Source organism: Chrysemys picta, chromosome 2 (genome assembly GCF_011386835.1).
Source record: "Chrysemys picta bellii isolate R12L10 chromosome 2, ASM1138683v2, whole genome shotgun sequence".
Lineage (NCBI taxonomy): Eukaryota > Metazoa > Chordata > Testudines > Emydidae > Chrysemys > Chrysemys picta.
Window position 1 is genome coordinate 64,973,025 of NC_088792.1, and position 16,659 is coordinate 64,989,683.

A 16,659-nucleotide genomic window follows, 5' to 3' on the forward strand; every position below is an offset into this window, starting at 1 on the left:
TGAGATGTTGGGGGCTGTGGTGAGTGGGATATATGTCAGGTCTACTGGGATGTTGTGGGGGGGCCATCAAGATAAGGGGTGATCAGCCAATTAAATTGGGGTTATGTAGTGCCCAAAAAGTAGCTGGAGCATACAAGTGAATCTTGCTCTTATTTGAAGTTTGCAGAGAATATTAATATTGTAAAAACAGTATTTTACATGCGCCACCAATGGGCTTTTTGACTAATTACATGTGCGCTTTGGATGTGACTTGCTACTTAGTTTAAAGTTTGGCATATAATTGAGTTACAAGTATTTTATCTTGATATGATATGTGTATTTATTATTAATGTCTGAGATCTCATATTTGCTGTTGCACAGATTGTTGATGAGATAACATTTACTGGTAAAGTGTAAGTTAGGTTTTTAATATGTGTACTTTATCTTATGACATCACTCATAAACTAGATTGTGGAAGCACGTGCGATGGCATTACCAACTTCAGATCACTTTTGCAGGGCTCCTGCATTATAAAATTTAGCACTACATCACTTGTTAAAAGGACAATGCCAGGTTAAAAAATAACATACCCTAAAAGAACCATGTGTTAGTGTAGTAACTGTTCCAATTAGTAAAACTGAAACAATTTTTAAAATCTGACTTTCTTTTCACTGTTTTATGCTATTTGTTACTCCCCCCCCCCCCCACACACACATTTTTCTTTGGTTGGACAAAGAGAATAGACTAGGCAATTTCATTTTTGTTTTTTGTCATTTTCGAGTCAATTTCATGTTAAGGTTTTATGCAGTAGCACAATGTAATGCTATCTGGGTTACAATGACAACAGTGTAGCAGAATGGTTATTTATTTAATTAAATAGTTTTGTCTGGAATTTTAAAATTTCCGTTGATTTCATTTTGTGAAAGCTTATTTTTGTGAAACCTAAATGTTAGGCTGTGCCACCCTTTAAAAATATCTAGGTTGTTGTATGCCAGCTTCGCAGCTGGTGTAAATCAGTGGGGCTCCAAAGACCAGAGGAGAGTGACTGGCCCTCTGCATTTTGGGAAGTGTGAGAGACTGGTTTCCTGCCCTGATGAAAAATGCTTGAGAGTCTATGGCTTCTTCTGGGTACAACTGTTGTTTTTTTACACTCTACTAAATCTCTCCAAACAATACATGGAAATCAACCACATGCTGAGGCCTCAGACCTTTAAATTTGGCAGTAAATTGTCACCTGTCCACTTTATAAGCTCAGGTAGGAATTTCAAGTGAGCCTGTTGGTTTTGCCTGGTGAGTTTAATGATAAGCATAAATATTGTTTGTGCAGCAGGAAAGGATAGGAGCTTCTGAACCCTACTAGAATTAATCCCTGTGAGTTTGGATGGTCTGCTACTTGATTTACTTTAATCCCTTTCTTGCTTTTTCCCAATTCATGAATAATATCAATATGTGGATAATAAATAATCTGGTGAGTAATAGCTAGAGCTAAGTATGTAGCTCCTTCTCGTCCCTTTACACTAGCCAGTGTTTGTTTCCCTGGCTCACACACTCTCAGACCAAAGCAAAATTTTGCATAGCATCACATAATTTCTCCTTTATGTACTTTGCTCCTAGCTTTTTATCTGCTGGGCGGAAATAAATCAACATCCCTCCTCTCTTGGATCTGTGCTGCAGAGCCTGTAGTTAGAATGCATCCTATTTATACTTGTAGCAGGGAGTGCTTTCAAACTACTGCTTTTCTCCCATTGCAGTCACTAATAATGCCAATCTGACCTTGTTGCTAGGTGGTATGTCCCTTAAGCAGACAGTTGCTATTGCTGCTTAGGGATTCTTGCAAATGTTGTTTGCTCTTTGTTCACCTGATGTGCCAGAAGTGTTGAAGGATCAGTACACAACTCAAAATTTTAGGAATTTCAGTTCCAATGCTGATTCACTTATAAATCAGTAACACGTTCCATGGTTTTCCTGACTACAGAAAGGGTGAAATTCTGGCCCTTTTGAAGAGAATGGCAAAACTCTCTTGGACTTCAGTGGAGTCAGGATTTCTCCTTATGTATACACTTTGCTGACTAATGTCCTTAACTATGAACATGGCAGAATAAGTTTCTATGACAACTCTTAAATCTGATACATTTCTGTGCTGTGTGTCATGACCAAGATTTTGCTTTCCCACTAGTTCGTAGATATATTTCATTTTTTTAAAAAAACACTGCAAAGATCAGAACATTTATATTCTTTGATTCTACAAGGAGTTCTACACAATGCCTGGGGAAGATCCCCATTGACTTCAGTGGGAATGTTCAGCATAGCGCAGAATCAGAGGTGTCCAAACTGGACAGAGAAGCCTGACTTTAGGCTCCTGCTTTTGAAAATCTCAACCTACAATGTTTTGCTGCTGACAAAAATACCCACACACGCTTTGACTTTCAAAGAGTTTATTGAATTTGGATGAATTTATATGTAATACCTAAATATTCCTCACTTTGCAGGGGCTCTGTTTGTTTAGGGTCAGATTCTGCCACCCTTAAGGTAAGTAGAACCATACTCTGCAAGTAGCCCCATTGAATTTGGAGTGGTGCAAAGGGGCTGATTGCAAGTCAGAATCTGGCCCTAACTGTGAAATTATCAGAGCACAAATAAAAGGGATCCATTCTTTTTCCTATTCATATCATTAGAATGTTTCAACTGATGTTGTTCAAATGTGGCTCAAACTGAAATGTCAGATTAAAGTCTAAGCAAGAAAATTTACAATGTGAAAAGGTGGGGTTAGAATGTAATAGCTCTTTCCAACTGTGCGTCTGGTAGTTCTAATGTGATTCAGTCTGGCAGAGGAAACAGAATGTTTACAGTTCAGATTCCTCAGGATATTTGAGAGGGTATTATCACAAAATATTTTCAAAATTGTAATTGCATTATGAAGAGACAACAATAGATGCTATTCCTCTGTGTGGATCTAAGAAACTAGCATTTAATTTATAGCAAAAATGTCAGTGGTCACCTTAACAGTTATATCCAAATAAGTCTCAAACAACAACGATGGTTCCATGTATATGTTTTTTTCATTCACTTCTTTGGCTACATAAGACACTATGGGTATGTCTATACTTACCTCCGGGTTCGGCGGTAAGCAATCGATCTTCTGGGATCGATTTATCGCGTCTTGTCTAGACACGATAAATCGATCCCGGAAGTGCTCGCTGTCGACACCGGTACTCCTGCTCTGCGAGAGGAGTACGCGGAGTCGATGGGGGAGCCTGACTGCCACATGTGGACCCGTGGTAAGTACCTTGTAGTTCGAACTAAGATACTTCGACTTCAGCTACGTTATTCACATAGCTGAAATTGCGTATCTTAGTTCGAACTGGGGGGTTAGTGTGGACCAGCCCTAAGATGGCAATAGGCTTTTTTCCTTCCAGCATTGTTTCTGTTTGCTAGTCACACAGTAGGCTCCTTCTAGTTGTAGTATACCTCTTTTTATTTGCTTAAAATGCTTCCAGTTATACAATACAACTATTCTTCAAAAATTTACAACAGACAGGACATCAACCAGGCAGCAATCATTAACATTTATGATATCCTGCCACTGAAGTGAACTAGTACAACAATCACTACCGTTATCATTGCAATATACTGCAACTGTTTGCACAGCACCAGGCACGGTACAATAGTATTAATATTATTATGAACGTAAGTCTGGATTTCTGTTTGCACCTCTGTTTCCTTTACATCATCTTTTGATTTAAATATAGATCCCAGCTCTTCTGGTTTGAGTCTTCATCATTTGATTCCTTTTCAATATAGTTGTTTGAATACAGATTCCTAAAAGGTCAGAAATACAAAACAAAATTTGCTATAATCGGGTCAGACAATCACAGAAGAATGAAAAATGGCAGATGCAGAAATACTGGCTGTCTTGTTCTGCAGTGAATGCTTCTGAACTGGACTTTTCTTCTGCTTCATGCAGGCAAAATATGTGGTTTCAGAGCAAGACAATTGAAGCAGAATCAGGCCCCCAAATTAACAAATAGTTTGGATTACGGGTATTTTTAAGGAGTTATTATTGTGTGTAAAAATAAAATTCACAGTAGAAAATAGTTGTTCCAAATAATAATAAGAGTTGGGGGGGGGGGGGAAATGACTTTCTTGCCACAGGAAAAAATTAAAATTTTGAAAATAATATTTCCTGTCTTGAATCAGGATGAAAAGTTGAAATCTCAAAAGTTTTCATAAGTCACCAAACCAATCTTTTTATTTTTGGGTTCAGGTCAATTGAAAAAAAATTTTTTTTTTGACATTTAAAAAAAATTTTGGTTTTGACTTTTAAAAACAATTTTTATGATAACTGCTTAAATATCACAACAAAACATTGTTTCAAAAGGAAAACAATAGAATTTTTCATTTTGAAAATATTGCCATGGAAAGCTTCAACAATTTCAAAACATTTTAAAATGAGAAATTCATCAAAACTGACTCTTTCCTTTCAGTTTAGATGAATTGGCATTTTCCAACCAAAAAACCCAACATTTTGTTGAAAAAATCCCGACTGTAATAGTAATACTTTTTAATTTGATGAACTTTGGACCTGATTCTGCTCTCCATACTTAGGCAAATCAAACTCTCACTCAAACACCCAGTTGAGATTGCTTGAGTAAGGCTGGCAGGATTGAATCCTGGCTAATTTATCATTTGGAGGGCGTTCAGCATGCTTTTAAACACTTACCTTTTATTGCCTTGCTCAGATTCTTGAATGTCTTGTGATAGGTGGGCAGGTAGTGATTTCCCAAATCTTTGTGGCAAGTTGGCAAGTGACTGAATGGAACTTTTAACAAACGGAGATCTGCCGAACCTGTGTAATAAGTTAGGAGCACATCTAGAAATACTGCCTTCAAAAGCTCTCCCAAATCTCAGAGGCAAATTAGCCACTGGCTTAATGCTTCTGTTTTCTTGAACATTTCTTCCAAACCTCAGTGGTAAATTAGCAAGTGAATTTGGCATCTTGTTGACTGTGGGAGTGCTCATTTTAATGATGTTTTTTGATCCCCAGTCTTTCAGTTCTTCAAAATTGAGACTTCTCTGCTTTTCTTCTAAGAAGTTTTCACTGGACTAAAAATAGAAATAATGACACAATCATCTTTTTACACTGATGATAACCTGTCTACATATAAATCACATACAGGAGGTTGTTAATTGTCAGGTTTCTATAGGCACAGACACGGGGGAGAAGAATATACTTTCCTAACACTTTTAGAATGCAAATTCCCCAAACATTTTTCAGAGTGTGGACTCTTCCTTGTAGATTGATTGTCTTGTAGACTATTTCCTCCCAGAGAACATCCCTGTGGCAACTTCAGCAGTTGTTTACATGGAAAAGTAAAATTAGGAATGCATTTCTGTACCTTTATCTGCTTTAGTGATACTCATTTTTGCCCTAAATGTCAATCACGGTCTCCTTTTGCTCATTTTATCTTCCCCTTCCATCTGTTCTGTTCCTTTCCCTCTCTCCTACTCCTTGCACTTGCTTTTCTGCTGTCTTGTCCTCTTCTCCTCCTCTTCCTGTACAGTTGTTTCCCTTCTTATCGGTCTCCTTTTCCCTTGGTTCCCATCTCCCCAGCTTACTGGCCACGCTGCCCAGCCATTGGAGAATTCCCCTGGCCTAAGGGAACTTCAAATTAGTGTAAAGCTAACAGAACCACTCCTCCATTCCTGGCATACGTGGTGTGCCAGGAAAATGCTCTCTTCCGCTACATTGATCCTCTACTGGCATAGGGGCATTTAGGATCTTGAGCTCCTACACTGCTTTATCTCATGGCTGAGCTGACCAGTACAGAACCACTTCTATTGCACCCAATCCCTGTGATTGGACACAGTGGAGAATTGAGTCCAGTATATTAATTGTTTTATGAAATAATTAAAGTGCAGGTGTTCCCTGAAAAGTGGCTATCTAAAAATTATTTTCTTACGCAACAGTGTTCTCTGCACACAGTTAAAGTCATATCTTATTTTTGTGAAATTGTGTTGTTAAGTTTCTCGATCTTAAAAGCAGATCACTGCAAATAAGGTATTAAATTTAAGTTAAAAACCAGACATTAACATTTTCTACTCCAGCCCATAAGTTTTTATGAATGTTTATTTCTATCAGTACTGCAGGAGCAAGCATAGCTATTGGAGAGGGAGCTGGAGTCTATTCTAGTTCAGACATCATTAGCAGAATTGTTCACTTCTAACTGTGGGATCAAATTCTGTCTTCTGTTACACCTGTGCAACCCCACTGAAATGTGTAAAGAAGGGGCTAATCTGAAGACAAAGGGGCTGCACAGGCAGGGGTGCTGGAATAATTTTTATAACACGGGTACTGAAAGTGGAAACCATATATTTGGTTGTTATTTCTACTTCAAGCCAGGGGGTGCTGCTGCACCTTCAGCACCCCTAGTTCCAGGATCCCTGTGCACAGGTACAATTAAGGTAATATTTTTGCTTGCAGAATTTTTATAACTAGCGATGGTGCAGAAGGCAAAAATAATATAGACTCTCAGGTCCCAGGGACTGCTTCTAGGGCAGTTAGAAAAAAAAATCACTTTATATATATAAACTGTATAAATATAAACCAGGTAAATTTGATTTGGTAGCTATTGAGACACAATAAATATGGACCCCACAATGATATTTTATAGTCACTTTTCAGGGTAGAACTTTAAGTCCGTTTACCACATCAGATTTATAGTATTTTCCGTTTATCATTATTATTTGAACATCACAAACATTCCTTTATTAATTTGGGATTAGTAATGCATCTTTTATAAGAATAAAAAGTATGACAGTTTCTTACTGCATAAGCAAAAATCAATTCAAAATAATCATCATCCTGAATCCCAAGGTTTTACTGCACAAAAATCAAACCATGAATTGCTTTACACACTACATATAAGCCAGTGGATAGATTTCATGAAAGTTGTCTCAACAAGCCTTCTTTATGCTAGTGATGTTATAGGACCTGATCCTGTGCCACTGAAGTCAATGGGAACTTTGCCACTGACTTCAATGGGCACAGGATCAGACCTGCAATTCTCAAAATAATGTCATACCAAGGTAAATCTTACCTCAGAATATTTGTCACCATAATCTCTGCTCTGCAGACTGGACATTGCTGATTCATCTAGGCACAAAGTATTTGATGTTAAAAAGACAAATATGGCTAAAGTAAATAAAATAAACCTTTCGATTGAGATGATTTTCATTTTCTCTTAAATTAAGTTTACATAGAGAGCTCAGAATCCATACAGCAAAGGAAATGATCATCTTTTTATATGATTAGAAAACAAAGAGATTCCTTAAGCTGTGACATCAACCCCAAATGCTTTATTTCTTAATATTAATTAGGGATGCAGTTTTAAATATATATTTGAAGAATGTTGGGCATTTGTTTTGTGAACATATTTAATAAACACTGCTTCCTGCTGAAAACACATTGCCTTTACAAATATTTTCCTGGCTATGAAAGAGATTTTAATTAGCTAACTTTGAACGCCTCACCAATCAGCACTCATAATAACCGTGTTTCATTGCTACATTTTAACAAAAGCATCTTGTTCCTGTTTCTCCTATCAACCATCTGTTAAGTACGTAGATACAAGACTTTGCATTCTTCTGATTACATTATACTTGGAGGATGGTTATAATGCTTGTTTTGAGACGAGCAAAATTGCAAACATAGGACCCATTGAAATCAATGGTTTGTCTTTCTATTAACTTCAGTGGGAATTGAATGGGCCCTGAGAGACCCTTAGAACCCACAAGTCCCACTGAAATCCATGGATGTTTCTTTCAGGATCTGGCCCATGTATTAAACATATTTATCCATATTAGAGCTAAACAAGGAGCATGCCATTAATTACCAGGCCTATCTGTTGTGTTTTTAAAAAGTTTCAGGAGGACATGTTGGTTGGGTATGGTGCAATGATGTTTTAGGGCCAAATTTTTCAAAGCCTACCTTTAAAACTGCATCCATAGGTTTATTGCACACACTTGGTTGTATACACGCATTGAGTAGACAGCCTATTACCCAATTTGTGCACAGACATGACTATACCTGCACTAGCCTTGAGGCTGATTAAAATGTGGCCTGTATCCTTAAGACGTGTATGGAATCTTCTAATGGACATTTTGACGAACAAGCATGCACCATAAAGCCTGCAAATATTTCACAAGCTAGAGGCACATGCATGATATGTGCCCAATTCTTGAATATGAGCTTCTATATAGATTGTACAAATCCTATATTTTTGGGGGTTAAATTGATAAATAGGCTCATTAACTGAACATCCAGGTGCATAAGTAACATAAGCACCAATCTGAGGACACAAATTAGAAACTCACATTGGAAAATTGGACTCTACAGGAATAATTTTTGAAATTCTATGCTGTGGTTGTGAAGATGAAAAGTTTCTTCAATTCCACCATAGTATCTGCAAAATTCTAAGAAGAGAAGTTGTTTTATGTTGTGAACAACCTGGATAATCTGGACTGTTTACATCCACTACAGTTGTGTGTTCTTCACTGGGAAGTATTTTTGAGTTTGCAAGTAAAATCACTCTGATTAGGACTAAGCTACTTGTTTTCGTGGGCGCAAAGCTGTGTGTGTGACAAATACAGAGTCTTCTCTGATTTTAGTTTTTGTGGGAGCTTTGGATTGCTTCAGCCCACAGGATTTGCATCTGCAAGACTGATGGATTTTCTAAATTCTTGTTCTTTATGGTAGCCATTCATAGTGGATTCTCCATCACTGGGAATTTTAAAATTAAGATTGGATGTTTTTCTAAAGATATATTCTAGGAATTATTTAGGGGGAGTTTTATGGCCTGTGTTATACAGGAGGTCAGACTAGATGGTCACGATTGTCCCTTCTAGCCTTGCCGCTTATGAATTAATAACAGGGAATAACGACTGCACTTCAGGTAGTAATACACCTCTACCCCAATATAACGCGACCCGATATAACATGAATTCGGATATAACGTGGTAAAGCAGTGCTCTGGGGGGGGGGGGGGAGTGGCTGCGCACCCCGGCAGATCAAAGCAAGTTCGATATGACACTGTTTCACCTATAATGCGGTAAGATTTTTTGGCTCCCGAGGACAGCGTTATATCGGGTTAGAGGTGTATCTAACATTTAGAGAGAGTGCCTGTCACGTTATTAATTTAAACTGGGACCATGTAGAACATGGTTGCAACCAAAGTCCTGTAGTGGCACCAAATCTTGTATAAAGGGGGTCAAATTAGGTGTCTAAGACAAGGTTATGGTTTGCTGGTTATAATTATGCTGTCTATATGTGTGTATCAATTTTATAGTTGAAGTTATGAATATTGGCTCTATACTGTCAGTATTTCAAACTTATGCTATGCTTCTGGGAGACATCCCAGACAAGTTGGTGTTAGCTCTGCCTAGCCTGCTTGATGGCCCATTAAGGGCCATCAACTATACAATTGACCCATTGAGAGAAGGCAAATACGCCCTGCAACTCAGCAAAGTATGCAGGAACTCGCCCATGTGATTCCAGACTCCATTTTGCTGTAAATTTTCCACAATAAGGACAAAGAGGTATTCTTACACATGGAAAAGACTATAAAAAGGCTGATGCCTCTCCTCCATCTTGTCTTCAATCCTGCTTCTTACCTCTGGAGGGACTTTGCTACAAACTGAAGATCTACACAAAGGACTGATGACCCATCCCAGCTGTGGATGTACTCCAGAGACTTGAGTTAAACCTGCAGTTTATTCTATCACTGCTACAAGCCTGAACCAAGAACCTTGCCATTACTGTATGGAATTGATTCCATTTAACCAATTCTAGCTCTCATCCATATCTTTTTCCTTTTATGAATAAACCTTTAGATTCTAAAGGATTGGCAACAGCGTGATTTGTGGGTAAGATCTGATTTGTATATTGACCTGGGTCTGGGGCTTGATCCTTTGGGATCAGGAGAACCTTTTTTCTTTTACTGGGGTATTGGTTGTCATAACCATTTGTCCCCATAACGAGTGGCACTGGTGGGGATACTGGGAAACTGGAGCGTCTAAGGGAATTGTTTGTGTGACTTGTGGTTAGCCAGTGGGGTGAGACCAAAGTCCTCTGTGTCTGGCTGGTTTGATTTGCCTTAGAGGTGGAAAAACCCCAGCCTAGGGCTGTAACTGCCCTGTTTTAAGCGATTTGTCCTGAATTGGCACTCTCAGTTGGGTCCCGCCAGAACCACATCGTTACAGTGCCATCAAATTTTCCTTTTATTTGGCCATTGGATTTTGAACATTTCTTTCTCAAATCGTCTTTCACTTAACTGCTGAGAGATATTCTGTCTCTTAATTCAACAGACTTGGCAAGAACCAGATGCTTCTGAAGTACTTTGAGTGAGAGTAAGGTCCCATTTTCTCTAGGCAGGATATGGACAGTTGGGCTGCTATTGTCCATGCTGCAACAAGTGTCTGTGAATCTCTCGGTTTCAGTCTCTCTCCTACCCACTCTCTCTCTCATGTGAGAGTTTTTCTTAAATCAATTTAGAGGGGAGTTCTTAGGTATGTTATGTGCAGGGCAATCAAGGAGTAGCTGGCTCCTGAGGGCTTAACTTTCCCCTCCTGGTTTATGTTATGTTCATAGCATACACACAGAGAAGTTAGATGCAAAACAGAACACTTGTGCTGGAAGATTGGAACTATTTTATTTCTTAGAATTCAGAATGATCACACACAAGTAAAAACAAGCAGACTGCTCCCTAAAACAGAGCCACAACTCATCCTGCCTTGCTATAAGCTGACTTTCTGCAGACTGACAGCTACTAGGCCCCATCACACACTTCCCTAGAGATCCCCCCCCACATCCTGCAAGGAGGAGCTGGAAAACCCTCTGAAAGTGACAGCTTACAATTTTAACAGTTTTCAGTACACACAGTTTAGGCTTGCCTTTGACACAACCAATTCCTGAGCACATGGGGGCCACTGAGCACTTTTTAAAACATTGATTGAGTTCCCAACCTCTTAACTGCCCAATTTAACTCGGGCTCAGTCCCAAGTTTTAGGCGAACCCTTCCCCCATCCATGCAGAAAAACTTCTGACCTATGTTTGGAGGTGCTTTAAACATAGGGGATAAGTTTAAGGGTTGCCATCTGACTGGTTTTTAACTAGCCTGGGTGGTTTTTGTACTACCTTTCTGGTTAAAAGATTCAATGAGTCAGAGGTTTTTCATTTGGGACACCTTAAAGTACTCTACAATTCACATCCCCAGATGTTACAATAAGATAAGGAAAAAAAAATAATAAAAATACACATAGTGGGGTTTTTGCTGTATGTGTGTGTGTGTGTGTGTGTGTGTGTGTGTGTGTGTGTGTGTTCTCCAAAACATTGTAGTAATAATTAGCTATAGTTGGCATTTAGGACCCATTTTGGTGGGAGGGTGGCCAGTTGCCATTCTTCAGCATCTCAGCTGTGGCAATGAGTTAGAACTCAGGCTCTGCTTTAACTCGAGCTGGAACCCACCCACTTTGTAACAGGGAAGGAGGCAACAATCATTTGAGTACCAACAGTCTTTCAATGCCCTTCCCACAGTTCCCCGCCTAGGACAGACAATTGTCTGGGAAAGAGTCCTAGAGTGTCTCAGGACAGAGTACAATGGATTATGCTCCCAGACACACACAGGTGAGTGCAGGACATAGGAATGTGGATAGGATTTTGCAGAGGGGATGCTCACACCTGGGCTAGGCTAATCTGGGTGGCTCAGACCCAGCGGCCAACCACCTGGGTTAACTGTGCAGTGAAGACATACTCTGAGAGCATTCAGCACCCAGAGTGTTCAGGGGACTTGGCTAGGACTAAACTCCTATTTTGAAAATACTTGAAGTACCCAAACATGCATTAAGCTCCCCATCTCAGTGCCTATCAGGCACTTGAGCTAGAGCAGGCTTTTGAAAATGCTGACAATAGTGTGTGGGCCCATATTCTGGGATAGTTCCCAGTGCTTTCCTGAACGCTAGAAGTGATCCTTCCTTGCTGCTTCTGCAGTGGAAGTGAGCATGGGAAAGAGTTCTCACATACCACATACCTGTGCAACAAGGAGCAGGATCTACTCCATGATAATTATCTGCATTGGACTACAGAACATCTACTTTGATATTAAAATGTGATTAGTAGTAATGGCGTAGAGCGTCCCAAACTATAAGCATCTCAGTCCACAATAAGTTACAGGATTCCAGTGAAAGAACAAACTTTAATATTGTTCATTCCATTTCATATAATATAATGAAAACCCTTATCCATTATTAACAACCTATTGTGTGAAAATTACGTGTTACATGACTCATGTCACCAATAAGCATTCAAGCATTTCCATAATGATAAAATCATTCTTAGCACATTCATTTGGCCATTGCATGTTATATGACCTTTTTAATGGCTCATTTTGAATAGCAAGGTTTAAAAAGGTATATTTTTTTCCATTGAAACAACAGTCTGGTCATCTTTCAATCATTCTGCATGATAAGCAATACGCTGTTCTAGTTACACTGTGTTCTAGTTATGCTATCGTGTACAACAGTTTAGTACAGGAGGCACCCAGGTATCTTCAATAAAATCAGAATTTTGGTAGTGTTTGATACAATGGGCATGATTTTCCTCTTACACCAATATAAATCAAGAATGACTCTACTGAAGATACTTTGGTATAAAAACCTGTGTAAGTGAGATCAGAATTGGAAGCGTTATTTTGGCGATGATGATCATTTCCATCTTTATTAAGTGCAACATTGTCCTGTTCTATCTGCTTGTGCAGGAGAAGAAAGGAGCTTATTCAGCTACCTGCATTGTGATCACAGCACAGTGGGGAAAGCAGCCGCCTCCTCCTGCTGTGCTGAACCAGGGCCTCCATTTTAAAATAATCCCCCTGCTGTACATAGCTGAGAATTTCCATTATTCAGGTAGTCTTAGGTGAATAAAATAATATTATTTTAAACACTGCACCTTACGAATCAGCCTTCAGTTCAAGAGGTTTTTTTTCTTGATTAGCCAAATCCAGCAAATGAATGCGTAATATCACATTTTAATATGCTTTTTCCTGGCTGCTGGGGCAACCGAACAGCCCAGGAGACAGAAAACAATGGGGGTGGGCATGGGTTTGAGTTATTATAGTAACAAGCTGAAAAGAACTTTATCCTCTTGGTAAATAAGGTGTGAACAATAATTTCAGGTTGGACGGGTTCTTCAATTATACATTCATTGTAGTAATAAAATAAACATGTTTCCAATAACATTTGGACTAGATTCCTGTTTTTTTCTAACTACTCTGCAGAGTATAGTACTGTACTTACTACACACAGCAGTATATTGGTATCTCTAAACCATTCTTGTCTATTAAAAATTAAACCCTTTTACCATAAATTATTAAAAGTACCTTCACTGGCTGCAAATCAACAAAGGCTTTATAAAGTCTTACGAGAGAGGGGGGGGGGGAACTGATTAAATCTGGATCGGCAGGCAATGATTAAAGGCGTCTGAGGAAAAAATATATTACATTTAAAAACTCTTTCAGGACTTAAAAAAAATCATTAGTAGCTTTTGTTCAAATTAACTACTAGGCGAAGGCCTTTCAATTTATGCATTATTCCACAATTTATTAGAATTTAATTCTACACTCCCAAACTGGCATAATTAGTATTCTTTTTATTTAGGTATTTCCACCTCCATTTTACTGTGTAATCCTTATAGAAATGGATATCACTGGACCCATCTTATCCCTTTAAGCATGATTTTGCACTTGAAATATTGTTCTTGTTTTGTCCACACATGTCCAGTGGAGGGAAATATGTGGAACAGAATGAAGACTGAATTATTTTCACATTGGGTAAATATGAGTGTATTTAGACAAAAGTGTTATATTTCATGGAGTGAGAAAGAAGCTGCATTCATCTTGCCACCAGAGCTGAACAAAACATATCAAGTTTTCATGTGATGAAGTTCATTCAGACTGCTTTTAATGTAGGTTTGGAATGAATGGGGAGAGAAATCCTCTTTTTGCCCTGTGCTGTTTTGTGACATATGGGGAAAAGGTTGGAACAGAAAATGGCATTTTACTGAACAGTATGGAAATTCGTGTGTCATAGGTGAAGGAGCTGATTGTTAAAGTGGCAATCCATCTTGCATTATCACAGCCTTGATCTGAATGTTATGTGCATATTCATCAGCACAAGGAGGACGAAGGAGCAAAGATATTACAATACGGTCCTGGTCCATGACTGGGTCTCCTATGCACTATGGCAATAAAATATATAAATACATAATAACAAATAATAAAAAAGACATTTAAATGGATATCCTCAGGAACTCAGCTGCCTGTGGGCTCGGTTGCCTAGCAACCCAATGCGCTTGGCTGGGCCCAATAAACCCTCACTATATGACTATGCTCCCTGACTGGTCAGTAAAACCAACAGATCACCATTTAAGCTCTGTAGCGCAGTGACTGCTCAATGCATTCCTTGCCTACAGCTGCTCCAGACTTGCTTCCTGTCTATCCCTTGCCTGCTCCGCTCCAGTCCTACTCCCTGTCAGCCTCTAAACTCCTGATTCTTAACTCCTTGTTTTGACTACTGGCTTGCCTTCTGACCACACCTCTGCTTCTGCCCTCTGATTATGCTCCAATCACTAGGTTGCACTGCCTACACCTCAGTGCATGACAGTTTGAGCAGCTACTAGAAGATAGCAGGGGCTTCACTTCATAGCATGGAGCTAACCTCCGGAATGAACCCTATCAGGACTCCCACCCCCTTTTCAGATGTTGACGGAGTCCTGAAAGGCTCAGGTAGCCATGCTATGCGACCAGAATGCAGCCCTCCAGGCTCAGGTACTGTTACCTGCACAATTTACAGTTCTACCCCTATCCTCCCTCATGAGTACTCAGGGTGTAGGGCTCCCACCTCCTACCTATCCTTGTGGGTACTCAGGGTATAAGGGACCCAACTTTATCCCTGTGTGGGCTCAAGGCAAATACCCATTCCCGGTGGACTCAGGGCTCTACGGGTCTGCTAGGACTTTTCCCAGTGAAAGAGCCCTCACACAGTGAATATCCTTAAACATGTACAAGTATTTACAAATCAACAGAATACCACACCAAGCATCTTATGCTCACCTCTCCCAATAAAACTGATAGATGTCTCCCGATGGCCAGTCAGGGTCATGTTGTCTGGGGCTTCGGCTTCTACACAGTCTGGTTGTGCAAGGGTTAAAAAGTTCTAGCAGCTCTGGTCTCGAACTGTATTCTGGAGTTAAGTTCCAATGAGTTTGTTTTCTGACCCTTATTATATAGTTAAAATGAAGATTTCTTTTATCTATGGCGTAACCAGTTATTTTACTTAAAATGTAGCTATGCAAAAACACTAACCAATCATTTTCACTATACAAGAATTCACATGCCTAGGACTGCCTACTCATTAACTTCTGTATTTTTCAAAGTTAGTAAAAACTTCTTAAGGTCTCCTTGTCTTTGCTTCGTTAGCAAAAACCTCATACTTTTTATTATCAGGAAGAAGCTGTAGAAACTCAAGGTTAGCTTGTCCATTCTCCTGACTTTGTGAATATCCATCTATCTCCTGTTAGTAGGTCTTCAGCTGCAGCTAATGCTTTTCTATCTGTGTGCATGATCTAGCTCCTGAAGGATTAAGTCACAAACCAATTTGTTCAGCAGTGCCTGGAATCTGCTAAGTACCTAGGATATACCAAGGTATTTGACAACCAAAAGGTGAACATGCTACCTCCTCTCTGCAGTTATGATTGCCCAATTGACCTTTAAGTGGTAACAGAGGTTCCTTTTGGATGCAAGTTCCCCAGCAAGTTCACTTACCTGCTTTGTGGCCAAGAATGATGCCTCCTCTGACTTCATGTTGATTATCAAGCCCTTAACAAGATCTCCATCCACCTTCCTCTCATAAATGAATTCCTGGAAAGACTCCATTCAGCTCAGGTCTTTACAAAGACCTGCATGGAGCATACAACCTGGTCAGAATCTGAATGGAAGATTCCATTTTGAACCAGTTACAACTATTTTGAATATTTGGTCATGCCATTTGGTCTATGTAAAACTCCTGGTATTTTCCATCATTTCATGATTGAAGTCTTCAGAGACATCCTTGACCAATTCATAAATCACTTACTTAGATGATATTCTCATTTTATCAGAGAACCAATAATTCCACGTGCACACTGTTTTTGATCAGCTTCACCAAAATGAATTTTAAGCAAAACCTGATAAATTTGAATTTGACAAGGATACTGTGGAGTATCTGGGCTATGTCATTTTCCTGCAGGACTTGCCACAGACCCCAGCAAGGTTACAGCCATCACCAAGTGGAAGGCATCTTCAAATATATTCAGGAGGCAGTGGTTCCTTGGCTTCATGAATTTTTACCAGTGATCAATCCAAGAATTATCTAATCTGATAGCTCCTTTAACATCCCTCTGCAGGAAGGGGGCTAAGTTCATCTGGTACACTGACATTCAAGCCTCTTTCAACCGCGTGAAAAAGACTTTTATTTCTGCCCTCAGTTTGACCTATCCAGACTCCACAAATGCCTTCATAGTGAAGACAATGCCTCAGACTTTGTAATAGGCACAGTCCTCTTGCATTTTACCTGCCCTCACCAGTTGCTTCATCT

General features: G+C 39.4%; 1 protein-coding gene across 2 annotated transcripts; it reads right to left on the reverse strand.

Annotated features, from left to right (window-relative positions):
• Positions 1-2,397: 2,397 nt before the first annotated feature.
• On the reverse strand, positions 2,398-15,981 carry NPVF (neuropeptide VF precursor). Of its 2 annotated transcripts, XM_065583374.1 has the most exons (4): positions 15,849-15,981; positions 7,077-7,132; positions 4,700-5,082; positions 2,398-3,798 (listed from the first exon to the last, which is right to left on the reverse strand). In XM_065583374.1, exons 2-4 carry the CDS (start codon positions 7,119-7,121, stop codon positions 3,702-3,704), a joined length of 525 nt encoding a protein of 174 aa, XP_065439446.1. In that variant the 5' UTR covers positions 7,122-7,132; positions 15,849-15,981; the 3' UTR covers positions 2,398-3,701. The 2 variants fall into 2 exon arrangements, with proteins under 2 accessions (XP_065439446.1, XP_005290937.1); XM_005290880.3 differs by lacking the exon at positions 15,849-15,981 and having other exon boundaries at positions 7,077-7,214.
• Between the last annotated feature and the right edge of the window lie 678 nt (positions 15,982-16,659).

What these genes read in the sequence shown, in the direction of transcription:
- NPVF (XM_005290880.3), bottom strand. Translation starts at nt 7,214, where the DNA reads ATGAAAATCATCTCAATCGAAAGGTTTATTTTATTTACTTTAGCCATA. An exon ending in ATGGTGACAAATATTCTGAG is followed by an intron (nt 5,083 to 7,076) that starts GTAAGATTTACC and finishes TTCTATTTTTAG; the next exon opens with TCCAGTGAAAACTTCTTAGA. An exon ending in TCTGAGCAAGGCAATAAAAG is followed by an intron (nt 3,799 to 4,699) that starts GTAAGTGTTTAA and finishes CTGACCTTTTAG; the next exon opens with GAATCTGTATTCAAACAACT.